Source organism: Paramormyrops kingsleyae, chromosome 10 (genome assembly GCF_048594095.1).
Source record: "Paramormyrops kingsleyae isolate MSU_618 chromosome 10, PKINGS_0.4, whole genome shotgun sequence".
In the NCBI taxonomy this organism is placed as follows: Eukaryota; Metazoa; Chordata; class Actinopteri; order Osteoglossiformes; family Mormyridae; genus Paramormyrops; species Paramormyrops kingsleyae.
In genome coordinates this window covers 12,915,310-12,942,766 of record NC_132806.1, presented here as the reverse complement: position 1 = coordinate 12,942,766, position 27,457 = coordinate 12,915,310, and the positions used below count along the sequence as shown (strand labels likewise).

General features: G+C 52.3%; 1 protein-coding gene across 3 annotated transcripts in view; it reads left to right on the top strand.

The window, feature by feature from the left end:
• Window positions 1–27,457, top strand: part of diaph2 (diaphanous-related formin 2) — a 277,431-nt gene that overhangs the window by 144,802 nt on the left and 105,172 nt on the right. For all 3 annotated transcript variants that reach the window (XM_072717314.1, XM_072717315.1, XM_072717316.1), the window contains 4 exons: window positions 3,522–3,623; window positions 10,228–10,322; window positions 24,765–24,866; window positions 26,752–26,991. In XM_072717314.1, the coding sequence (XP_072573415.1) occupies window positions 3,522–3,623; window positions 10,228–10,322; window positions 24,765–24,866; window positions 26,752–26,991 (539 nt within the window). The remainder of the gene's footprint in view (window positions 1–3,521; window positions 3,624–10,227; window positions 10,323–24,764; window positions 24,867–26,751; window positions 26,992–27,457) is intronic.

Genomic DNA, 27,457 nt, shown 5'->3' with positions numbered 1-27,457 from the left:
TTTCTTTTTCGTTTTCTTTTCCCGCTGACCGTGTTTATTCGTTGAAAGCCGGCTGAAAGAATGGAAAGCAATTTCGGCAGCTTGAGTGAAAAGGGAAGAGGGCTAGCTCTTTGAGAACTGAAGCACGTCGTAGAGATGGTGGGCCGCCTCGCTCGCACGCGCGCGTGCACGGGGGGGGGGGGAAGGGGCTGTTGGTGGTTTATAACAAGATGACAAATTGGGTATAGGGTGCGAGAGGGAACCGCACTGAGCCTGGTGAGCGGCTGATGGGGTCACTGCCGCCGTTTATCCGTCACTCCCTGACTTCAAACACGTCTGTTGGGTCATCATTGGCTGAGGGCAAACAGTCTTGCTTACTGACACTAAATGGCAGCAGGCCGGTCGATTGTGGGGGCAGCACTTATACAGGGGCGCTGAGGAAGTGGCAACCAGAGACGCACAATATATCGGTTATTGTATTGTTATTGGCCAGTACTCGTTCTCTGTCTACTAGACTTGTTTTTCACTATCTGTGTTGTATGATATAGATGATGCACACAATCATGGGATCTAAAGAAGTGGCATCACTGAAATAAGTTTCATTGCAGATTTGTGGAGCTCAAAGGTTGTGATGTTAGATGAAGATACACCGGGTATCGTTTTCAGTCAAAATTCCCAAATCAGTGCACCACTGGTAAAAACTGTAATGTGCAGTTGGTGCCACGTGGGTGGTCATGCGTGTCCTGAATTCCTGCGATCAACCCAGTATCGACAGCCTTGAATCATTCTGGGGCATCTGAGAGCAGCAGACGTCGGTCTCTATCACGCGGTGTCCCAACGCGGGAGGAGGTGTGGTATTCCCCAGCATCGGGTGCAGTGATTAACGTCCCTTTCTGAGTGCGGTCAGTGCCAGGGCCACATGGCCCTCCTAACACACAGCAGCAGTCACGCCTTGCCGACGGCCCCGTTTGGGACGCGGAGGCAGCCAGGAACAACGGCACAGCACGGATCACAGCAAAGATGGTGCAATCAACTCAGCGGGGTATGGAGAGACGGGATGGGTCGCCGTGGCTACGCGGTGGGGGGGCAGCAGTGGATGAAAGCACTCTTAAACTGTGAGCGTTTGGAGTCTTCCTGAGACTTCCATAAAGGTTCTTCATCATCATCTGAGGAGACCATCTCTACTCCACATTACTGTCTTGATTCTATCCAGCGGACCATGGGTGGGCAAATTTGGAGCCATGTTATCCCCTCTGCCACCCTTCAGCTGGAGTCCAGAAGGGAACATGTCACAGTTTTTTGGGCCCTCCACCCTCTCCTCCAGCGATGATTCACGGGAATCTCCCACTTGTATAAATATCCATCTGGGGGGTGTGGTGGGTGGTTATGCCGGTTGTGATTTTTAATCAAAGGCAGGGTCTGCCACAGGGCGAACAGCTGAGCACCATCAGCGTGTGATAGGCTTCCTGAGTCCGTTTAACTGGCTCAACTTCCTAAGTCGATATTCCTTAATAGTTCATGTCACTTAAGCCGACGTGTGTGAATTCTGCCTGCCTGATTTCCATCGACACAAAATGACCTCCCCTGTTGGGTAAATATTTTGAAAATCCCCTTTCATGCCACGCGTGCTGCCATGTTAATGGACGGGAAGTGATCAAAGACATCGAGTTTATTTAAATGGAGTTAATGTCTGCAGTCTTTGATCGAGCCCCATCCCAGATTTACCGGCTCGCCTGTGGCCGTTTCCCGCTGGCCAAAGGCTCGTGGCAGGGGTGTTTCTAGAGATTTTGGGCCCCATGGAGGCATATCATATTCAACCCCCCCCCAGTCCAGACCAATCCAGTTATTTTCCAAATTTTCTAGGCCCCCTGTCACCCAGGTCCCCTGGAATCGTTCTAACTTTCACACTTACCGCACCCCTGGCTGGTGGGATGATTTTTGAGAGACCTCTTAGCCTTTAAGTGAATATGCTTCTTGGTCTTGGATCTGAATGCTCCTGTGTCCTTGTGTAATCCTTCTCCCCGGATGCGTGGGGGTGTGGCCTTGGGGAGGCCTTGTATAGCAGCCGGTGGGTAACATTCTCCACTCAGAGGCAGTGTGAGCGAGAGGACGGGACTGTAATCGTATTTGACTCCCCTACGCCGTACGTTGGCTGGGACCCACCCTCACCTGTGGCTGCACAGTAAGGGTGAGGGGTGGGCTTGATGGTGGTGGCCCCATCCTGACGTGGATCTCTGGCCCCCCCGGTGGCCACACTCCGCATCACCATGGTGATACGTAACTCTGGCATCCACGTTTTCAGAATGTTCCTGTCAGTGAAAAGTATGAGGCCAGAACTGTCGGTGGAACATGTGAACCATGGCTTGTAGTTCAGGCCCCCCACCAAGCTGTCTGAGCCATTCCAGCAATGCTTTGGGGGGGGGGGGGGGGGGTAGGTTCAGCTCCACATGAGAGCTCAACGATTGGTGAGTTACCTCCAGTCAGAGAGGTGTCACTTTTTTATTATTGGACAGATTTTCCGATGAATCACAGGTGATGGGGATGGGGGGGGGTGGCGTCTAATGGAGTGATGAGGGATGTGTGGATGGGGGCCTGCTGAGAACACGGTGTCGCCTGACGAGAGCGGGATTGAGAGGGAGGAGGGCCTGCTCTGTTTCCCAAACAGCCCCCCCAGCCAGAGGCTGACACGCTGTGTGAGCTTCCCCCGCCATCCTGCTCCTTCCCTGGGGTCACATGGCTTTGAAACGGCTTCCCGTAGCCATGACACACTGCTCTCCTGCAAACCAGCTGCTGGGGGTCCAGAGGGAGGTGTCCACCTTTAGCCAGTGTGGCCCCTGTGGCACGCCTGCCCCGCGGAGCGAGCACTGGGGTGTGGATCCATACGGGGTGGGGGTTGGCGATTTAACGACAAGGTTCTCAGAAAGTGCACTCTGGCTAAAACATGCAGGCGCTGCGTAGTGACAATTCCCCAGCTGAGTGTGGTCCTGGGGGAGGGGGGGGGTCTTATGGTGATTCTCACAGAGTGACCATCCAGAAACAGGTCCTGATAGGGGGGCTCATCTCAACATGCCTCCTGTGTGTGTGTGTGTGTGTGTGTGTGTGTGTGTGTGTGTGTGTTACATTGTGGTTATTCCTGAGGCCCAGTCCACCTTGTGCCCTTTACCTGCCTTTTTTTTTTGGGGTGGGGGGGATGGAAATTGGATGCAAGGGCGAGGGGGGGTAAGGGGATATTTCCTGAACCAGTGCCTTCTTACCCTTACTTACACCCCTCCTCCCCCATCCCAGGTGACACACCCAGACCCTGGCAGCTCCCAGGCTGAATGACTCGTGTTTCTGCCCCCCCCACACCACCTCTCCCATCTGTCTCTCCTCCTCCTCCTTTCCCTTGTTATATCCACGTCACTCCGCACATTTCGGGGGGGGGGTTTATCAGCCTGATGTGCATAAACACTGAAAGCCTCTGTGGGTCCCCGCTGCTATGGACATCAAGGGTACTGAGCAGTCTCCCTCTCTCTGCCTCCCCCCCCCCCCCCCCCCCACAGTGAAAAAGGATGTTGACGAGACCGACGACAAGAAGGTGGCGCAGTTTAAGAAGAAGGCAAGAGAGCTGCGCATCCTGGACGGCAAGACGGCCCAGAACCTATGTATGTATGGTCAGACAGCCTATGTAAGGCCCGCCGTCACCTTCCTGTGACACCCCCCCCCCCCCCACCGCCTTTCTCCAGAGCAGTGAATCGCACGATCCAGCAGTCGACACCAAGCTTGCTAAAATGGCCTTAATGAAACGTCTAAGGAGAGATGGGAGATAAAGACCTGAAATGCTGCAGCACCGACTGCCACCCTGCCCCTCCGCCCCAGGGTTTGACCTCCAGTTACATACCGAGGGGGGGCACCGCGATGGCAGTCACATGCCGGGACACGCATGATCATGGACACATGCCGGGCTTTGATCTCACCGGCGGTCTCTCTCGGCCTCGGAGGGCCCTTCCCAGCCTCCGCTGTGTGACGCACTCTCCTATGTCACACTCTTTTGTTTTCCTTTCAGTTCTGCTTGGTTGCTATGCTGTGCGCATTAGCGATGTCTGCATTAGCCCCCCCCCCACCTGCCCCTTTCCGCCTGTGACCGGCAGTCTCTCTCTGGTGTCTGCTTTCGGCCTGTGTCAGTCCTGCATATCCACGTAGGGGGTCTCACATTTACGCTTGTTTAGCAATCTGAAGAGACTGACCGTTTTATACAGCTGCACATTATATGGGAGCATCACAGCGTTGATGAGGTTCCACAGCAAGACCCTTCTGGCACTCGCTTCAGCTGCTAATCCGCCTGCTTGGCCGTTGCCGTATCCACAGGCCTATTCCCCATCAGATGGAGGGTCCTGCTGTTCCGGGTCCGGACGGCGAACGTCTCTAATCTCGCGTGGTGGAGCAGGGTACACACAGCATCCAGGCGTTCTCCCACACACCTTACAGACGGTCGTGATCTCCCCAGACCATGCCCCGGTCACCTGCACCAACGTCACCATAAGAGATGATTTGGAATATAGCTCAGCTTTTCCAAAAGATGATAAAATTGTAATTCCTCAGAAGAGTGCGGTTCTCTCGAGGGGTGGGGACAGGGTCAGCCTTGTGGTCACAGCTTTGGCGTAAACCCTTCAATCGACGCCTGTCAATCGGCCATTGATCACGGACGTGCCGCCCTTGGCGGCTCCCTCTGAATATGCCAGAAAGAGCCGGGCATGTGGCAAAACCTCAATACTTGTCCTCAGAAAGTGTGTGTGTGAATTAATGCATCCTTGACTGGCAACACTGGCCTGTCATGCAGCTGACGGATGAGAGAGCATGAGAAAGCATTTCCACCCCCAGCCCCCCCCCCCCGCCCCCTCCAGGGTGAAACCCTCTGTGACCTCAGGTAAACGCAGTGTTCCCGCAGTGCCGGAATAAGCACATATCAAAACCCTCAGGCCCCAAAGTCCTGCAACTGAAAACTTTTTTTTGGATCTCGTCCTGGACTCCTTGACATGCTTTGAACCCACCTCTAGAGTTCTGGGTACAGGCGGGGGCAGGGGGGTGGGGGCGGTGTTTTGGGATGGGAGCTACACAACCAGGGAGCCTTAATGAAAGATAACTACCACCATGTCACTGCCCCACCCCCCATCATCAGAGTGGTCAAACTCTGTGAGATGCACTTATGCCCCAACCCTCCCCCGCTCTGATTTGACTGAGCACCACATCCCACTGGCCTGCTTATAAAAACAGATTTAGTTTTTGCCTCCATTCCACTCTGCCTAGAGATGTGGCAGATCAGGGGTGGGGGGACTCCGATAGGCTGCAGACCCCAAGCCTGAGAGTCTTACATCAGTCAGATACAGCTTGTTGTTCTTGTAAACGCTCCTACTTTCAGAAGACCATGTTCTCCAAACTTTCAGCGCCCTGCTGTCTCACCGGCCCTTTGTTAGAACACACAGATCCAATTCCTGTCATTAGAACATGCCGGAAAGTGTTCCAATAAACAAGCAGAAGGCCTAATGAATTTCCGATGGAAGTACAGGAAAAATAATAACGCTCATCTGTTGTGGCGAGAAAAAGTGAAGCTTTTCACTCTGAAAGTGTAAATTATGCTAATTGGTCAACAGATGATGTAACGGCCCTCCAAGACGCAAACTTCGGCGATGTCACCCGTGAGCGCCTCACCCTGTGAGAGGACAGGAGGTGCCAGTCTGGATTTCACCCAGCGAAGTTTCCCAATTAAGTAATCAAGAGACAAGAAAATGAAATACAAATGTGAAAAATGTATTATTATTTTATCTGCTTCCTCTGCATGGTGTTCCTTCTTAATATAGCTCTGGAGAGTGGACTGTAGAGGGCAAGCCGGGGGGGTGATATCGGTGTGAGGGAACAGGAAACCCCCTCACAGTCTGGACACCCTCACGACCTCCTAGATACATAAACATGTCCAGGTTGTCAAACTGTAGTCCCTGGAGCCTAAATCCCCCACCCACCCCCCCATGGTACTTGCTTGCTCAAGCACCTGAGCGTGTGAGACATGTGATGCATGTCTGCTCTGGAGCAGATCACCCCTCCCCCCCCCCAAGCCCCCTATTCTTTAGAGAATACCTCTGCCCTACGTGTGTGTGCTTATGTGTCATAGCCTGTGTTCTGGAAATTCTGTCTGAAGACCAGTGTGAGCCAAATGTTGTTGAATGAAAAAAGGGGACATGACTTAGTCACCCTCTACCTCCAACCAGTGAAAATGACACTGTCACCCTCTCTATCCAAATAGCGAAAATGACTCGGTCACCCTGTCCGTTCCTACAGTGAAAATGACCCAGTCACCATCTCAGGTCATGCAGCTAAAATGACTCTGTCACCCTCTCTGTTCTACAGTGAAAATGACTCAGTCACCCTCTCCATTCAAACAGCAAAAATGACTCCATCACCTTTGCCATTCCTACAGTGAAAATTACTCGGTCACCCTCGCTGTTCCTACAGCCAAAATGACACTGTTACCCACTTCATCCAAAAAGCAAAAATGACTTGGTCATCTGCATCGAAAAAATGAAAATGTCAGTCTCTCCATCCAACCAGCAAAAATGACTCGATCATCCTTCCCATTCCTACAGTGAAAATGATTTGATTACCTTCTCCATCCAATTGGCGAAAATGACTCAATCACCATTTCCATCCCTACAGCGAAAATGACTCAGTTACCATCTCCATCCAAACAGGGAAAATGACTCTGTTACCCTCTCCATCCAAACAGCATAAATGACTCGGTCACCCTCTCCATCCAAGCAGCATAAATGACTCGGTCACCATCTCCATCCAAACAGCATAAATGACTCGGTCACCCTCTCCATCCAGACAGCATAAATGACTCGTTCACCCTCTCCATCCAAGCAGCATAAATGACTCGGTCACCCTCTACATCCAGACAGCATAAATGACTCGGTCACCCTCTCCATACAAACAGCATAAATGACTCGGTCACCCTCTCCATTCAAACAGCAAAAATGACTCCATCACCTTTGCCATTCCTACAGTGAAAATTACTCGGTCACCCTCGCTGTTCCTACAGCCAAAATGACACTGTTACCCACTTCATCCAAAAAGCAAAAATGACTTGGTCATCTGCATCGAAAAAATGACAATGTCAGTCTCTCCATCCAACCAGCAAAAATGACTCGATCATCCTTCCCATTCCTACAGTGAAAATGATTTGATTACCTTCTCCATCCAATTGGCGAAAATGACTCAGTTACCATCTCCATCCAAACAGCATAAATGACTCGGTCACCCTCTCCATACAAACAGCATAAATGACTCGGTCACCCTCTCCATACAAACAGCATAAATGACTCGGTCACCCTCTCCATCCAGACAGCATAAATGACTCGGTCACCCTCTCCATACAAACAGCATAAATGACTCGGTCACCCTCTCCATACAAACAGCATAAATGACTCGGTCACCCTCTCCATACAAACAGCATAAATGACTCGGTCACCCTCTCCATACAAACAGCATAAATGACTCGGTCACCATCTCCATCCAGACAGCATAAATGACTCGGTCACCCTCTCCATCCAAACAGCATAAATGACTCGGTCACCCTCTCCATACAAACAGCATAAATGACTCGGTCACCCTCTCCATCCAGACAGCATAAATGACTCGGTCACCCTCTCCATACAAACAGCATAAATGACTCGGTCACCCTCTCCATCCAGACAGCATAAATGACTTGGTCACCCTCTCCATACAAACAGCATAAATGACTCGGTCACCCTCTCCATACAAACAGCATAAATGACTCGGTCACCCTCTCCATCCAGACAGCATAAATGACTCGGTCACCCTCTCCATACAGACAGCATAAATGAGTCGGTCACCCTCTCCATCCAGACAGCATAAATGACTCGGTCACCCTCTCCATACAAACAGTGAAAATGACTCGGTCACCCTCTCCATACAAACAGCATAAATGACTGGGTCACCCTCTCCATACAAACAGCATAAATGAGTCGGTCACCCTCTCCATCCAGACAGCATAAATGACTCGGTCACCCTCTCCATACAAACAGCATAAATGAGTCGGTCACCCTCTCCATTCAGACAGCATAAATGACTCGGTCACCCTCTCCATACAAACAGCATAAATGACTCGGTCACCCTCTCCATTCAGACAGCATAAATGACTCGGTCACCCTCTCCATCCAAACAGCATAAATGACTCGGTCACCCTCTCCATACAGACAGCATAAATGACTCGGTCACCCTCTCCATCCAGACAGCATAAATGACTCGGTCACCCTCTCCATACAGACAGCATAAATGACTCGGTCACCCTCTCCATACAAACAGCATAAATGACTCGGTCACCCTCTCCATACACACAGCATAAATGACTCGGTCACCCTCTCCATCCAGACAGCATAAATGACTCTGTCACCCTCTCCATCCAGACAGCATAAATGACTCGGTCACCCTCTCCATCCAGACAGCATAAATGAGTCGGTCACCATCTCCATCCAGACAGCATAAATGACTCGGTCACCCTCTCCATACAAACAGCATAAATGACTCGGTCACCCTCTCCATCCAGACAGCATAAATGACTCTGTCACCCTCTCCATCCAGACAGCATAAATGAGTCGGTCACCATCTCCATCCAGACAGCATAAATGACTCGGTCACCCTCTCCATACAAACAGCATAAATGACTCGGTCACCCTCTCCATACAAACAGCATAAATGACTCGGTCACCCTCTCCATACAAACAGCATAAATGACTCGGTCACCATCTCCATACAAACAGCATAAATGACTCGGTCACCATCTCCATGCAAACAGCATAAATGACTCGGTCACCCTCTCCATGCAAACAGCATAAATGACTCGGTCACCCTCTCCATGCAAACAGCATAAATGACTCGGTCACCCTCTCCATGCAAACAGCATAAATGACTCGGTCACCATCTCCATACAAACAGCATAAATGACTCGGTCACCATCTCCATACAAACAGCATAAATGACTCGGTCACCCTCTCCATCCAGACAGCATAAATGACTCTGTCACCCTCTCCATCCAGACAGCATAAATGACTCGGTCACCCTCTCCATACAGACAGCATAAATGACTCGGTCACCCTCTCCATCCAGACAGCATAAATGAGTCGGTCACCATCTCCATACAGACAGCATAAATGAGTCGGTCACCATCTCCATACAGACAGCATAAATGACTCGGTCACCCTCTCCATACAGACAGCATAAATGACTCGGTCACCCTCTCCATCCAGACAGCATAAATGAGTCGGTCACCATCTCCATCCAGACAGCATAAATGAGTCGGTCACCCTCTCCATCCAGACAGCATAAATGACTCGGTCACCCTCTCCATCCAGACAGCATAAATGACTCGGTCACCATCTCCATACAAACAGCATAAATGACTCGGTCACCCTCTCCATACAAACAGCATAAATGACTCGGTCACCATCTCCATCCAGACAGCATAAATGAGTCGGTCACCCTCTCCATCCAAACAGCATAAATGACTCGGTCACCCTCTCCATCCAGACAGCATAAATGACTCGGTCACCCTCTCCATCCAGACAGCATAAATGACTCGGTCACCCTCTCCATACAAACAGCATAAATGACTCGGTCACCCTCTCCATACAATCAGCATAAATGACTCGGTCACCCTCTCCATCCCAACAGGATAAATGACTCGGTCACCCTCTCCATCCAAACAGCATAAATGACTCGGTCACCCTCTCCATCCAGACAGCATAAATGACTCGGTCACCCTCTCCATACAAACAGCATAAATGACTCTGTCACCCTCTCCATCCCAACAGGATAAATGACTCGGTCACCATCTCCATCCAGACAGCATAAATGACTCGGTCACCCTCTCCATCCAGACAGCATAAATGACTCGGTCAGCCTCTCCATCCAGACAGCATAAATGACTCGGTCACCCTCTCCATACAGACAGCATAAATGACTCGGTCACCCTCTCCATCCAGACAGCATAAATGACTCCGTCACCCTCTCCATCCAGACAGCATAAATGACTCGGTCACCCTCTCCATCCAGACAGCATAAATGACTCGGTCACCCTCTCCATCCTGACAGCATAAATGACTCGGTCACCCTCTCCATACAAACAGCATAAATGACTCGGTCACCCTCTCCATCCAGACAACATAAATGACTCGGTCACCCTCTCCTTTCCTACAGCAATCTTCCTGGGCTCTTTCCGGCTTCCCTACGAGGAGATCCGGGACATCGTCCTGGAGGTGGATGAGCAGCGACTCAGCGAGTCCCTGATCCAGGTGAGATAAATCTGCCACCCGGATGTGGCTCATAGAGGGAGCCTATGTGTGTGACAGACTCTGTCCTCCCTCCCTGCCCTGGGGGGGTCCTGTGGCCCTTTTGTCTTACCAGGTTAGACAGTGATAAATGATAAATCCTTTATTTGCTATTTGCACATGTACAGGTACGCTGGATTTCTTGTCTTTGCCTACCCCATCTTACCATCCATAGCTTGGATGTTATGGAGCAGGGTCAGCCTACGTGTGGTGCCCCAGCAGCTGGGGGTTAAGGGGCTTTGTTCATGGGCCCACGCACATGTTAGTATTTTGCTGAGGCCGGGGATTGAACTGGCGACCTTCTGATCATGGGCACAGAGACTTGGTTAATGGCCTCCATCTGCAGGAATTGCCAGCTTTTTTGTTCTTGCATAAAGTGCTTATGACAAATGCTATTGCACTGAGACAGGGATTTACCCCCCCCCCCCCCCCAAACTCACCAGGTAGTGAGGGGTGCCTGCTGTTCTCAGAACGGGCCACCAGGGGGCGCCTGGTCTGCAGATTGGTGGCTGAGATGGAGATGAGTAGGCTTATGGTCTGCTGCAGCCGTTTCTGTGCCCCCACCCGCACACAAGTCAGAAAGATTAAAAAACAGCACTGTGTGATGCAGCAGTCTCCAGGGGGGCTGTCCGTGGGTCGGGGAGAGGCACGGCAGAACCTCATGTTGGTGCTGTCTCCCTCACCAGCCGTCTCTGCAGGACTGTCATTTGGAGCACTGATGACCTTTAATTGGCTCGTAATTTAGCCAGGCGCAGGTGGGGGCACAGGGAGAGCAGGGGGGGGGGGGGGGGCACGGGGGACTGGCTCAGCTCGCAGCCTACAGGAGGAGGAGCTAGATAACCTTTTCTGGAATTGGGGCCCCCTGCCCTCCTCGCTGCCTGTAATGACCACTGTTTGTCACGGTGCATGGTGCCGCTAGCGAAGATGGGCCTCGGTGCCCATTACCCGCTGTTATTGGTTATTGTACGGCTAACTCCCCCCCTCCGTGCTTGGCCACGCTCAGCAGTAATGTCCCCTGGGTCAGATGGGGGCTTCCCCGCTGGGTGCCAAGCTGTCCCTCTCTTCACCTCCACCACACGCCCCCATTCTCACCGAACCTCCGCTGGTTCCTGCTGCTTTGTGGGTGTTGGGGTGGGGGGGGGGGTGTATGAGTGGGCTTCCCAGATAGACCATTTGTTCCACCTTGTATTTGGAGTGTAAATGTGTGTAGGTGTGGTGTGGGGGGGGGGGGCTGCCAGCTGGTAGCCTGCATTCACAGCTTAACACATGAAACCTAAAACACAGGTTGCTGGTCTAAGTCTAAGGAGGGCGCCCCCTACTGTCCCACCATGGTGCCTGCAGAGTGAGAATATCCAGTAAACATAGACACACAATAATAATTTGAAAAACAACAGCAGACATAACAATGACACTGCTTTGTCTGGATCGCTTTCCTTTTGCTGGGGGGGTAGCTTCCATGGCCGGTATGTGATGGCCGGTATGTGATGCTTGCCAGCGTTGTTGCATGTTAAGTGGGTTTTGCGCTGGCTTCCAGGCTTGGGCCCCCTCCACAGTAGATATTCTGGGGTGGGGTGCTTAACTAGCATAATGGTGGTATTTGGTTCGCTTCCCTGCTTCTGTGCCAGTGTCGGTCGACTTGGCAAAACAGTGCAGAGATTATTGATGAGGTGTCTGACACTGAGATTGGAGGGGTGGGGGCACAGTCGCCACCAGAAAGATTGAAGGCAAGAAAGCAGTCATGGAAACCCCCTCCCCATCCCAAAAACTCCCCCTTATCCCTACAATGTGCAGCGGGTACAGGTGCCCATATTCCACACAGTTCCTATTGGTGGGGGTGGGAGCTACCCTGAGATGCTGTGCTTTCTCCGGTCCCCGACCTCCCCCCCTCCATTGTACTGCCACGGTCCCACTCCGAATCGGTGGTACCGGGCTGCTGTGCGAGGCCCAGCCCAGCTGCTCTTAATGGCAGCCATTTTAAATGAGGTGTATGATTTGAAATACCGCTGTGTATCACATCAATTTTAAAACGCGATCGCTAAGGGAATCTCAGGCCGGACTTCTGCACGACGCCAATTACAGAGTTGTTCAGTCCTATGAAATTAGAGCACAGCGCCATATTTCCATAATTTCAATTTAGTCGTGATGCAAAGCCAATTTGTGATCAGTTGGGTGCTTAAAATGAGTAAGCAAACACGTGTGTTTCTACTTACAAGCCCGGCTTTAAACATCCCGGCGACGCCACACCTGAATCCCGCCCTTCCTTTTCCACCCAGCTTTTCCACCCACGTCTCTGTAATATTTCCATTTCATCCTGAAAAGACTTTATTGCCGCTCTGCTCCCATCAGAAGGCATTACATGTAATGTACTTTTAAGCAGTAGGGAAAGGAGAGACGTCCTGCGATGGATTTTGGAAGAAAATGGGAAAAAGAAAGTTACCTTGTCCTTTATTAGGCAGCAGATTAAAAGATGTGGACTTTTGAGCCCCAGTGGACGGCGGTTTAAAGCTGGTATTTTGGTCAGACTCTTGGCAGAGCGGCGAGGCGCTGCGAGCTCCGTGGGGGACGGTGAGATAATTGGCACCACACTGGTTAGGACTGAACAGGTGTCGGTCAGTGGGATTCGTCTCCGTACCGACTGGGTGGCCCGGAAAAGCATCAGTGGCAAGGCGCGGGCCTGTTTGGCTTGTGTCTGCCCGCGTTGTGCCACCCCCGGGTCCTAGCTGGCCGCTATCACTCCCCATCTCCTGTGCAACTCAGGGTTCCTTTGCTGAGTGCCTTGAGAAATTCATTCCCAAGCAAAAATCAGTGGGCCTATTTAAGATTGGATCTTAATAGCCATAAAATGGAGAACAAAGTTCTCTAAGTACAAAAGGTATTGTGAGTAATGAAGGCTGTTTTGTTAAGAGATATAGGTATTGAGAGGAATTAAGGCTGGTCTGTCAGAGATACAGGTATGGGGGGCGAAGGCTGCTCTGTCAGAGATACAGGTATGGGGGGCGAAGGCTGGTCTGTCAGATACAGGTATGGGGGGCGAAGGCTGGTCTGTCAGAGATACAGGTATGGGGGGTGAAGGCTGGTCTGTCAGATACAGGTATGGGGGGTGAAGGCTGGTCTGTCAGAGATACAGGTATGGGGGGGTGAAGGGTGATCTGTCAGAGATACAGGTATGGGGGGTGAAGGCTGGTCTGTCAGAGATACAGGTATGGGGGGTGAAGGCTGCTCTGTCAGAGATACAGGTATGGGGGGCGAAGGCTGGTCTGTCAGAGATACAGGTATGGGGGGTGAAGGCTGGTCTGTCAGAGATACAGGTATGGGGGGTGAAGGCTGGTCTGTCAGAGATACAGGTATGGGGGGCGAAGGCTGGTCTGTCAGAGATACAGGTATGGGGGGTGAAGGCTGGTCTGTCAGATACAGGTATGGGGGACGAAGGCTGGTCTGTCAGAGATACAGGTATGGGGGGGTGAAGGGTGATCTGTCAGAGATACAGGTATGGGGGGCGAAGGCTGCTCTGTCAGAGATACAGGTATGGGGGGCGAAGGCTGGTCTGTCAGAGATACAGGTATGGTGGGCGATGGCTGGTCTGTCAGAGATACAGGTATGGGGGGCGAAGGCTGGTCTGTCAGAGATACAGGTATGGTGGGCGATGGCTGGTCTGTCAGGGATACAGGTATGGGGGGCGAAGGCTGGTCTGTCAGAGATACAGGTATGGGGGGTGAAGGCTGGTCTGTCAGATACAGGTATGGGGGGTGAAGGCTGGTCTGTCAGAGATACAGGTATGGTGGGCGATGGCTGGTCTGTCAGAGATACAGGTATGGGGGGCGAAGGCTGGTCTGTCAGAGATACAGGTATGCGGGGCGAAGGCTGGTCTGTCAGAGATACAGGTATGGGGGGGTGAAGGGTGATCTGTCAGAGATACAGGTATGGGGGGCGAAGGCTGGTCTGTCAGAGATACAGGTATGGGGGGCGAAGGCTGCTCTGTCAGAGATACAGGTATGGGGGGCGAAGGCTGGTCTGTCAGAGATACAGGTATGGTGGGCGAAGGCTGGTCTGTCAGAGATACAGGTATGGGGGGCGAAGGCTGGTCTGTCAGAGATACAGGTATGGGGGGCGAAGGCTGGTCTGTCAGAGATACAGGTATGGGGGGTGAAGGCTGGTCTGTCAGATACAGGTATGGGGGGTGAAGGCTGGTCTGTCAGAGATACAGGTATGGTGGGCGATGGCTGGTCTGTCAGAGATACAGGTATGGGGGGCGAAGGCTGGTCTGTCAGAGATACAGGTATGCGGGGCGAAGGCTGGTCTGTCAGAGATACAGGTATGGGGGGGTGAAGGGTGATCTGTCAGAGATACAGGTATGGGGGGTGAAGGCTGGTCTGTCAGAGATACAGGTATGGGGGGGTGAAGGGTGATCTGTCAGAGATACAGGTATGGGGGGCGAAGGCTGGTCTGTCAGAGATACAGGTATGGGGGGCGAAGGCTGCTCTGTCAGAGATACAGGTATGGGGGGCGAAGGCTGGTCTGTCAGAGATACAGGTATGGTGGGCGATGGCTGGTCTGTCAGAGATACAGGTATGGGGGGCGAAGGCTGGTCTGTCAGAGATACAGGTATGGGGGGCGAAGGCTGGTCTGTCAGAGATACAGGTATGGGGGGCGAAGGCTGGTCTGTCAGAGATACAGGTATGGGGGGTGAAGGCTGGTCTGTCAGATACAGGTATGGGGGGTGAAGGCTGGTCTGTCAGAGATACAGGTATGGTGGGCGATGGCTGGTCTGTCAGAGATACAGGTATGGGGGGCGAAGGCTGGTCTGTCAGAGATACAGGTATGCGGGGCGAAGGCTGGTCTGTCAGAGATACAGGTATGGGGGGGTGAAGGGTGATCTGTCAGAGATACAGGTATGGGGGGTGAAGGCTGGTCTGTCAGAGATACAGGTATGGGGGGGTGAAGGGTGATCTGTCAGAGATACAGGTATGGGGGGCGAAGGCTGGTCTGTCAGAGATACAGGTATGGGGGGCGAAGGCTGCTCTGTCAGAGATACAGGTATGGGGGGCGAAGGCTGGTCTGTCAGAGATACAGGTATGGTGGGCGATGGCTGGTCTGTCAGAGATACAGGTATGGGGGGCGAAGGCTGGTCTGTCAGAGATACAGGTATGGGGGGCGAAGGCTGGTCTGTCAGAGATACAGGTATGGGGGGTGAAGGCTGCTCTGTCAGAGATACAGGTATGGGTCCTTTTATGCTCACAGTGTTTTCTGCAGTAGAGCTAAGCAGCTGGTATAGCCTCTGGGACAGATTTTGCAGAATATCTGAGTCGTGGGGTTTAATGTTGGCCGATGTTTGTAATATTAGCACATAATGGACATCATCTTTCAGAAGGAAAAACTAACGACTACAGACCTCATCTACTATTAATTTGTAATTAGTGTATGTTGTGTGCAAATAGGATGCTGAAAGGATGTAGTGGGGAATGGAGAAGAGGTGTTAGAGGGAAAGGACCCTTTTCCTGCCTGAGCACTCTGCTCTATCTCAAGTTAATATGTAATGTGCGGCACATTTTACATGTGGAGTTTGTTGTTTACTCCCAGTCTTTCATGTTTTCATTCTGTTCTCTCTCCCTTAGCAGCCATGTTGCGTGGAAACAGTTATGAATGATTTTGTTTGTGTATAGAGGAAATGAAAGGCTTCCCTGGTGAGTCCTTAATGCTAGCCCCTATCCCATGTAGCTAGCAGGATGCTAATGGTGTTAGCCACCATAAACAGTGTCTGCCACCAACCTCCATATCCCAGATCTGTAAAGTGGGAGGGGACGGATAAACCCCCAGCAATGTCCGACTGCTCCTGCACCCCCCCCCCCCCGTTTTCGTTCTGCTATAGGGTGCATTTACACTGAACCATACCCAAGCCCACTTCTTCGAGCAGTTCAGTTGGACTCGGTATACGGTACACATTCTAGTATGATTGCTAACTGTACTCAAGCACGGAACATCTCGTCAGTGATGCGGACGTCAATAGCAGATAGGTGTAGTGTTTGCTGGAAATTTGGGCTGAGGAGAATATCCAGGAACCTCTGGATGCATCAGACAAAACCTCTGAGATATTTGTTAAATTACGGGACTATCTTTGTAAAAATCTTCTTAAACGTGCGGCAGGATAAAATTGCATTGCATGTTCTATAAATCTGTAAGAGGGCTGTATGTCATTGTGCCCTAAATGACTCCAAATAAACACCAAGTAAGGACATTAGTCATGAACTCCATTGTACCGTGTGATAACGCTTTCTTTCCATTTTTCTTCAACACAAAAAAGTTGCACGGTAATGAGGAAAGTGTGCCCAGGCCACGATCGTTAAGTGCAATGTGAGCACAGACCAGCGGGGGAGTGAGGGGGGGGGACAAACACGATCGGGCACTGTGCAAGGCAACCGGGCCGAGTGTGAGTATGCCCTAAGGCATCCTCCTGTATGGCTGATGACGTAGCCCAGAGCGAGTGTGTTTCCCAAAAGGCAAGCCTTTGGCCTGACCTTCGGGGCGTAACGCAGCTGAGAGGGTGTCCTGTAAAACCCGAGTGCTCACTGTGTTTGTCTGCTACTTGCAGGCAATTGGGAAGATGTTGCGGTTTCTTTCTTGTTTCTTTATGGTTGTTGTCGTCGATATCCACAGCCTCCGTGTTTTATCAGCTTGTTATTTTCACCCCGGCTGAGTTTCCTTTCCCGTCCCGATCAGCGCGGTCGCTGGGGCTGGGTGCGGGCTTCGCACGGTGGGTGAATTAAATACTACATTCTTTCCAGAGGAGCTGTGAATAGGTGCAGAAATAAAAGCCATCCAGGTGAAATCTCAACAAAGCAAATGAATGATTTAACCATCTGTCCATCTCTGGCTTGTCTGGGCCTGCTCTGTGCCCCGAAGTGTGCTGGGTTCCCCCATAGGGGACGGTCCTCCGTGCCCAGTCTTTGCTCAGATTCCTCATGATCGCGTTTCTCACCCTCTCCACCAAAGATCAGAATCCACGGCGTTGAAGAAGCCGTCAGACTTGCGCCCCGTGCACCGGCTTCTTGCTCTCCCACCCCACCCCAGACTCTTAGAACTCGCCGGCTCTTCCCTGTTATGGACTTGATGTGTTTATCGATCGCTTGGCCGCTTTGACGGGAGCATAGGTAGAGTCTTCACTCTGGACGAGACCATCCAGGCATGGCTGTCTCTCTTCCATAGGTTCTCTGCAAATATCGATCTCTGCCTGGGTTCCTCTGTGACGTTACCTCAGATGCCCGCCTCTGTGTTTAACCTCTTCAAGTTGCAGTCTCGCTGTACATTTGCAATAGTGTAGTTAGGAGGGATTAGGTTTAAAAGCATGCTTAAAAATGTGCATGGCTGACCTGACAGATGCCCACTGTGATTGGGTATGACCTTCAGTCGCAGTGGGGCTCATTTGCCTGTAAAACCCCTTTCAGAGTGTTTGCGATGCCCTCTGGAGGGACCTCGAGTGCAATGCACAACAGCAGCATCAAATCGCATGCTTGCCACGACATGCTTATTTTTGTGGCATCCAGAGGTCATGTGACAGACTGGGCCATGTGATCGAGCAGGTCATGTGAATAATTAATCACAGCGCAGTTTTTTCAGGCATCATCGCCCCCCCCTTCGCTGATCACCAGAGCGTGTAAAACCCGCTAAGGCGTGGGTTTCTGGAAAGTCACCAAGGTCCGACGCGTTTTGGGCGGTCAGCCCTCCCAGCACGGCCCCTCAGCTGCACTGGTGTCTCTCGTTAAACCCGCAGTGCAGAGGAAGCCCATAAGAGCAGAAGTGCAGCAATAAATATATCCTGCGATGGCAGATGCTCCTCGCCGTGCGGCCCAGTGCGCTCGTTAGTCCAGCTCGAGTCTGGGGGGAGTGCACCTAAACCCCCCCCCCCCCCCCCCCCCCAGGAGGGGTCTGTGCCAGTAGGCGCTACTGATGCACAAAACGGCCACGATCACTTTATAACGCCGACTGCTTATTCATGACTTGACTATCATGTGGGGACTGTTTTGGTGCGGCCACTTGGGAAAGGCGCTATATAAAGTATAAAACTTACCTGTATTTGTCGATGTGGCCTGAAATCTAATCCATCGCACTGCTGGTTTTTCTGGATGCGCTCGTGAGTCAGGCTACATCCACAAGCTATAAATAACCATTAAAAACGGTGCAGCGCCCTCAGAGGCCACCAGGGGCTCCCTCTCAGGGTGGAATGTGCTGGCGGCCCTACACACTGCCCCAAATGCTTCAGATTATGTTCATTTTTTAAAGTTTAGTTTGACTCGGCCGCTGTTGATTGTTTATCATGTTTGTCAGTTACTCACCCCCATACATATTTATGCTCCTCATTACAGCCCCCTTCTCCCTCACTGCCAGCACCAGTCCTGCTCTGCCCGAGCCCCCTGTCCTGCCGGGGCCGATGTCGGGCAGCGGGTTGCTACATTGGTAGGTCAAACAGCTTGATAAGTACTGGAGCGCCGCCCCCCCCCCCCCTCCCCCCCATCTATGAGGCTTAATTGAAGCTTAATTTCAGTAAGCTGTGCGTCACCCCACTGCATCAAATGCTAATTTAACGACGCAATATGAGATGCATTATGATGATCAAGGGCCAGAAGGGGATGGAGGAGGGGGGGGCACAAGGGGCAGGGTGGGGGGCTGGCGGGAGGCAGTGGTACAGCTCCACTGCGGCTGCTACTTATTTAGTTCTTTATCCATTTATTAATTAGTTAAATGGGTCATTTATCAACTCTGCCTTACCTGCACCTGTGGCCCGTGCGCGGGGAAGGGGATTCCTGGGGGGGGGGGGGGGGGGGGGCTCTTGACTTGGCGGTGATGGTGGAGGAGGTGTGTATGGATGGTGTGTTGGTATCGGTGTGTTTTAAAAAAGCAGCGCTTCTCATGGGACAGTAAGCCAAGGGGGTCCCTTTCCGAACAGATCCGGCTCCGGTGGGGAGGTGACCTGGGAGCAGGGAGACTTTACCGTGCATTTCTAAGTACCCCCCTCTCGCGCTTTGATCAGCCACCAGTGGTCATGCTCTCTATCATCAGTACCTCAGCTGTCCGATTTCTGCTCCTGGGTGCACGCTCCCCCACCCGCACCACGCCACGCACTCCAGGGGTATGCCGACTACGCAAGATCTCTTCCAGAGGTGACGTGTTGTGATAGCATTTACCCTACCCCCCATATCCCCCCCCCACCCCCCTCCGCACTAAAATCCTTCCACTAAATTAGGCAAAAAATTTGACAGAGAATTCAGGTGTGCTCCGTAAATTTTTCAAAATTTCTTTTGAGAGACAAATTTAATGTCACGCCAGGTCTGTCAGCTTTGCCGACTCTATCCCTTGCCGGCCCAAATATAATCCATTTTTTATTTCTCATTTAGTTTAATGCGATTTCGGATGTGTCAGGCCCGGTTTGTCGCCTGTCACTTTGCAGTCATAATGAAGCTCTGTTCGCTGCCGGCCCGTTAGCTGCTTCCTGGTGTTTCCTTCCCCATTGGATTATGTTGGAGTGCTGTTCAGTAGATTAGTTTTATGCCAACAGTTCTGCCAGCCAAGGTGTCAAGTTTGGCAGCCATCAGGAGAAATGAGCTGACAGAAGCTGCAATAGACGTATATAGTTTTTTTTTTTTTTGCATTTGTAATTACCTCCGTTTACGGATGTGTCGTGACCAAACTTCATCCAGAAGGCCCGACCGGCGCCGGGAATTCTGCAGTACGGACCCTGGCTCTGGATCCGCTTGCCCTCCACCAGGCAGATTGTTTATCGCAGTTAGGGAGCGTAGCGAAACGGCACGTTTTCACCTTTATTAATTATAGAAGCAGAAGGTCTTTGCTGTTGGGGGAGATGGCTGCGGCGTGCTATTTATACACACTCCCCATGAAATCCCCTTCTAATGGGATTTTAAAGGGGTTGTTTTGCTGTAGATGTTGTGAAGTACGGTTCCGTACACGCGGTTCTGCTGAATTGATGCGGAAACGACGCTCAGGTGCCCCACCAGCGATAACGGAGGCCCCCGCTTTTAAGAATGGGGCTGGAGATTGTATTTTCATCCGGGTGGTGCTGGCGTGGATTTCTCCCCCATCTTTGAAGTGGGGGGCGGCCCATCTCCTGCACCCTCTAATGCTGTCCTGCACCCGACCCCCACCGCTGCACTCTGCCCCTAATTGCCTCCCAGGCATGAGACTCAGAAGAGGTGTGCCTCTTTCCTGTCCGCGCCGCGATGTCGAGCAGGTCCGCCGCCACCTCTCCGCTCTTTAATCCCTTAATTGAAGGGATGCGATTGGCTCTTGATTTCTGGCACCCTGAGAAAGCCCGTCCCCCATCCTCTCCCGGCTCGCGCCCGCCACAGCTACCGCCGGTGCCGCTGTGGACGGCTCATTTAGGGAGAGAAATGGGGAATCAAACGCTTTGTCCCATTACCGAAGAAACCGGAAAGGATTTTCCTTTAAGCGTAATGAATCCTGCTGGGGTCTGAGGCGGCTGGTAAGGCAGGGAGAGCCCGCCAATTTCCTTTGACTGGCTCCTGTTAACGGAATGCTCTCTTTCTTAAGCCATACTTGACTTACCGTGCCCTCGTGGGGGTGGTCAAGCGTGATCCCCCCCCCCACACACACACACACCAATGCCGATGCTTCTTGCTGTTTGAATTCTTCTGCTTTAATAAAAAGCTTATTGCTTGGAGAACATTGTTATTGATTGCCCCCCCCCCCCCCCCCCCATCAACAATTTGAAATTTGTAGATTGGCTCTGTCTCTTTTTTTATTTGCTGGGGTGGGGGGTTGTATTCCTTGCTGGTGAGACAAAACAAGGGGTGGTGAATTTAATTTTGTCAAGAGTGGTGGGTGGGGGTTGGGCTCCCATTGCCTCCATGGAAGTGATCCCTGTTTCAAGTGTGAATAAACAAAGAATATTCTTTATTATGATGATGCAAATATGGGTGTGGAGGGGCGGGGCTAAGAAAATAGCAGAACCTGCCTGTTAGTGATGTTCACAGTGACCGCGCGCAGGGGGGAGGCAGCAGGGATGGGGTTGACTCGACACAGCACACTAGTTCCGGCCCTTCAGGATGGGTGGCATGACCCTTCACAGCAGCAGTCATGTGACAAAGAAGGTCACGCCCACTGTATTCACACAGTGTTTTTCCAGGAGAAAAGACAGTCCTCTGATTAGGCTTCTAATTTAATCTCCGAATGTCAGCAGTCCTCAGGCCTTGATGATTCCCGTTGATTCCAGAGGCCGACGGTCCCCCACATGGGGGAGGGAATGCCTGTTTTTCGCTGGCAAATCATGCAGAGTCCCGCTGCTCCTATTATGAGCCTTTCAAAGTGGCAATGGCAGCATGCATTTTAGGGCGGAGCTTCTGAAAGTCGCCCATTAGGCAGCGTGCGGCCTGCACAGCTACGGCATCCACAGCACAGCCTGTGCCCCCGCCCCCTGCAGGAAAGAGTGGAGATGACAGGTCGGCTTAACGTGTCTGTTTTCATGGCACCATATCCCCCCCCATTTTCTTAAGACTCATTCACCCCCCTCCCCCCGGCCCCCACCTTGCACCCCTTGTGTACGCCGCCTCATGTTCACGGGATGCTGTTGTCGCCAAAGTGGGCCGGGGGGGGCGTCACAGTAATTAAAACGAGGCTGAAAGTCCCCCACCTGAAGCCTGTGTCACAGGCCCGGTCTCAGGAGGCTTCTAGTAATTTCTCACAGATGGAGGTACCACTCATTTGGGGGGGGGGGGGGGGATCAGATGGCCGGCGAGGCCTCTGACAGCCTCTCCAGGGCGAAGTGTAGTGCTGCGTGACTCAGGGAGGTTATAAAAAATAAAACAGAATGGAAGGAAGAATAAAAGCTGAGAAATGAGCGGAGCCTCAGAGCGGAGGGGCCCGCTGAAAGCATTACGGGCTCCTCTCCGTTCAACAGACACCAGCGGAGAAGAAAACAGCCCCCACGTTGGGGACATGCGGCCTGCAATCGGCGTGGCCCCGCAGGTTTAGCGCCCGGAATCCGTGGCGTGTGACAGAGGAGCAGTCCGTCTCGGGCAGAGATCGCTGGGTTACTGTTGCCAAGGGCAACGGCATGATCCCTGGATCTATATGGTTGAGAACCGTCACTTCCAGAGACGCCACAAAGCTCTTAGGCACGTTCATTTGCCATCTGAGACTGTTGTGCCGGAGACTCATTTGACCGGGGGACACCGTGGGGGTGTTCAGATCCCGAGTGTTGTGTCAGGATGAGTCTTGCAGCCGTACTGCTCTGTAATCCCGGCGAGGTGCTGGATTGACTTGCGATTAAATTTTACATTGCTGCATAAAAAGAAAATAAAATGACAATCAGTGCCAATCAGTGATGCGATTTGGCTAACTGTGGTTATATCAGGGCACCGCCCCTCCCAATCCGAGTTGCAGTGGAAATTTAGAGTATAAATCATAATAATTCAATGCAAATTAGCTGTAAATGGAAAATATCCACCAAATGATCCATGTTTACATTACTGCTGGGAGACTGTAAATATCGTGAATGCTGCCAGGCAGCGCATGTCATGCGGGTGTGGAATGTTCCGGATGGCGGGCACACCTGCGCTGTCCACTCACTATGCTGGACCTCTGGAAAAAGCAGGGCCGGACCGCCTTAGCCTCAAACGCAGCAAAAGAGTCATGAGGGGCAGCTGTGACGAATTAACATGGCTCGCAGGCGTCACGGGCGTGTCCCTCTCAAGACGGAGCGCCCCCCCCCCCCCACCCCAGTGGTGTTTGCATGAGTCACCTGGCCATTAAGCTCCACCCACTGGTGTTCTTGGTCCTTATTAGCTCTAATTGCCAGCCCTTAAATGGACATCGGCCAGCTCGTACCTGGGGCTTTCAGCTCTGCTGCGCTTTTCTCTCAAAGCTGTTCAAATCCTAAGCAGGTGCCATAAAATCAGCGCGTGACGATGACACGTCATTGAGCGGCGGCGCCGGCCAGGATCACTGCGCACGGCCTGCGGCAGCAAGTCCGCACCCCTCTCACCGCTCCCTTTGTTTTTCTGACCCCAGACCGACTTTGCCGCAGGCACCATCTTTTTTTTAAGGTCCTGGTCAAGATAAAGGAAGTGTTGCATTGTGGGAAATGCGGCGCAAAGCTCCTAGGGGTCACGGCTTCTTTGGCAAGTTGGGCAGGTCGGCCGGGGGGGGGTTTACTGTGGGGTCACTGGGGGTCACCAGGGGTCGAGTGGTGTCATGAGGTGCAGCAGCCGCTCTCCACCCGTCAACGGGAAGGTCAGCATTAAGAGGCAAAGAATAAAGAACACAATTTCACTTAAAAGGAGGGAGAAGGAGGTGAGGTGTTTTGTTTAATTTACTCCAGTGACCTTTTGCTGCTCAATTAACATTTAAAGAAAACGAGTCTAGCCTTTCTTCTTCTCCCTCCTTGTTTCTTTTCAGCTCTGGTCGGGCAGATGAGCCTTTTTGCCCCCTGGAAATCTCTTAGCACCCACCTCCCCCATCCCCCGTGTTCTGGGAGAGATGCCATGTTTTCCTCGCATAACGAGGACACGTGGCATGCCGTAATTCCATGGCCGGCCTACAGGATCGTGATTACGGATAATGAAGGGCGCCTGTTTTAAGGAGACATTTTCATTATGTGCCGATTTGTTTATGCCGCCGAGCCACGCGTGTGATTTCCAGCTCAGTCCCGGGAACGGAGCAGACTGGCGGAAAAGGCCGGAACCGGCGCTGCAGCATTGGATGATGGGTACATAATTGTAGGCAGAGATGCATTATGCAGTGAAACACATTTGAAGACCTTTTTTATTTACCCCCCCCCCCCCCCTTCACTGCTGCCCTTGTGTCCTTTTAACATTAGTATCATGGCAGCATCATGGATGTGGGCCAGTTGGTCGCTCAGCACATCAGGCCTCAGTGATCAGAATGTTGCCGGTTTGAATCCCCTTCTCAGCAGAGTCGCCACCTGTCTTTTGGACCCCTGAACAAGGCCCTTACCCATAACATTGGGGTCAACTTGGGGTGGACTTGTTTCTGTGACCGCAGCTAAGAGCGTTGCAGAGTGACAGGCTGCCCTGCTCCCAGTGCCCTTCCAGCTGTGGATACAGACCCATCCTTGTCCTCATTGGAGATTCTGGTTCAGGAAGGCTTATGAAGCTGAGTCTAAACAAGATTTGTCCCCTTAGCTGGCGATTGGAGCTAAACCTGCCTCTTTCCGGGAGGCTCTGGGTTGTGCCTGCGTTAGGAAGGCAGAGAGCGGTAAAGGCGGCTGTAATTCCAGAGAAGTCGTGGGTCTCTGCGGGCTCTCGGTGCCAAATGAGCGCCCCCCTGAGGAGCGCAGTGTGCCTGCAGGGGCCCTCTCTCCGCGTGGAGGCCGGGCGCCAGCCGGACTGACTGGGGGGGCTCTCTCTGGGCTTTCCACAGAACCTGATGAAGAACCTTCCGGAGCAGAAGGAGCTGAATGCGCTGGCGGAGCTGCGCGGAGAGTACGACACGCTGTGTGAACCTGAGCAGTTCGCCATCGTGGTGAGTCCCACTGCTGAGCCCCCCCCCCTCCCCGCCCCCTTCCTCCACCCCGTCGAATGGCAGCTGTCAGCTTCATGCGTCTCTCTTCTGTACTCTTCCTGACCCCCCCCTTACACCCCCATCCAAAAAAGTAAACTGCAGAGAGTTTTCCGGCACATTCCTCTCTGTCTCTTCCACCCAGCGACTCTCGCTTTTACTCCCTTTCAGCCTGTGCTCTCCTCCTTTGCCCCCCCCCCCCCCCCTCGCCTAATGACGTACTCGTCTCCCCATTTTCACAGAACCAGGCTAAGGTTTTTGGTCGTGTGTAGTTAGGAGGAAACCAGGAAATTAAGACTCAATCCATAAAAAAAGGGAGAGAGTCAGACGGAGGGAAGGGGAGAGGCCCCCCCTTCAGGACAGCTGCAGTATCAGCGCTATTCAATATATAAAGAGTGCAGTAATGTATAATTAAAGGTGTAAGAATATAAAGGGCATTTTTTATGACCAGTCGAATCGGGCAGCTCTGGTTGCGGCTGACAAAGGCACTGAACATTTTGATGAATAATAAAGACACCCGATTGGATTTTCTTACCGGGCCTGATTAGAACCGAGAGCCCGTTTAAAGTGCTGGCTCCATTTTCACGCCCCGCCAGGCACCCCGTGCTGGCCCGTTGAGTCTGTAGTGGACACGAGACCTCGTGACACGCAGGGGTGCACCTGTGTTCCGACCGGGGGGGGGGGTGTTTTTTCCCCACCCTGACATGACTGCGGTCTGTCCCAGAAAGGTTACGCAGGCCACCTTTAAATGTTAACAGCGGCCAAATCCCGGTGTCGGCTCGGTGGTGAATGAATTATCACGGTAAATGTTAAAAGACACCACAAACAGCACCTTCACACTTTCTCTCTGCTTCTTCTTCTTGCCCTGTCCATCTTTTTAACTCCTCTGCCCGCTGTTAATGTGATGTCCGGGTGCGTTACCCGGGCAGCCACCAGGGGACACGTGAGCTCAAATCACGGCAAAAAATTAAAATATTTGCATCTCTCTGGCTGGAGTGTTCAACCACAAGCAAGGATGAAGATGAGGAACCTTCTCCAGAACATACCAGTGACCTTCTCCGTCTCCCCGGTAAAAATGTTTCGGCTGGTTTCTCCCCATCACTAGCTGTGTTAACGGTGCCCGTCACAGTAACGCAGCAGGGCGGAAAGCAGGGCTGTACAGAGCAATAAAGTCCCCCTGCTGTATCCATGGTGACCCAGGTCCTCCGTGTCGCGAAGGCCAGCGTTGGGGGCCAAAGGAGCCTGACCAAGCAGAGCTCTGCGAGAAGCTGCCCGGTTTGATGCCCGTTTGATGCCCGTGCCCGTGTTCCCGCCCTGGCTGCCATGTTTGGCAGTGCATCTCCTGCTCCTGGGATCGCTCTCTCAGAACATCCACGTTGGCCAAGAAAGAAGCGGTTTTATTTATAGTCAAATGTGTTTCTGTTCCTTGGACATTATTTTTCTTTCGTACCGTTTGCTCTCCAAAAGCGTTTTTTGTTTTTCAATTTGCCAACGTAGGAACAAAACCTTGCGCAGCTTATTTTTAAAGGGCCCGTTGTGCCTAATTGATTCTTTTCACACTCCTCCTCAGATCAGACCCGACTCGCTGTGAAGTGTTTGGGGTGGGGGTGGGGGGGCTTTGCACAAATCTGTTCCAGCGACCCAAACCGCCCGGCCAGCTGCGGGTGCGGTGGCCAAACGAAACGTGGGCCTGTACCACAACCCACATGCCAGTTTCTGTGTTCAGGGCCTATTGGGATCCCAGTATGAAGCTGCCTGCCAGTTCCGTGCCAGCCATCTATTCCTGTGTTCGGAGACGTTGCCCGTTTCCTGTCATGTGACTGATGCACGCTTTACTCCCCTGCTCCAGATGAGCTCGGTAAAGATGCTCCGCTCCCGCCTGAACGGCATCCTCTTCAAGCTGACCTTCGAGGAGCAGGTGAACAACATCCGGCCGGACATCATGAGCGTGACGCTGGCCTGCGAGGAGCTCAGGAAGAGCGACGGCTTCAGCCGGCTGCTGGAGATGGTGCTGCTCATGGGCAACTACATGAACGCCGGATCCCGCAACGCCCAGACCTTTGGCTTCAACGTCAGCTTCCTGTGCAAGGTGGGTCTGCTCGCGGGAGGGGGGCACTGCCACTCTACTGTCTGGTTTGGCTCTATCAGCAAAATCACGCACCCCCACACGCACAACCCCCTCCACCCACACACAGAGTCATTTACACTTAAAAGCGCCTCTGTTAGTCTGGCCCGACGTTAAACTGCCGTTCGTCCTCAAAAAGATGAATAAAACATTGTTGGAAAAATGAAAGACAAACACGTGTTTGTGTTTTGATACTTTGCGAGCACATGCTCTCGTACGCACACGCTAGACTGTTTACCGGTTAATTGGTTATTATGTCAGCATGAAAAACGCGACCAGTCTGGTGTGTGGCGTGTAGCTGAGTTGTCCGCCGGTGGGGTACCCCACGGCACGAGTGCCGCGTGTGCAAGCCCGAGGCAGAGGTGGAGTCAGAGTGTGAGTCAGAGTCCTCCACCTCACCCCCCTCCCTCCCCCAGCCATGTTTTTTCCT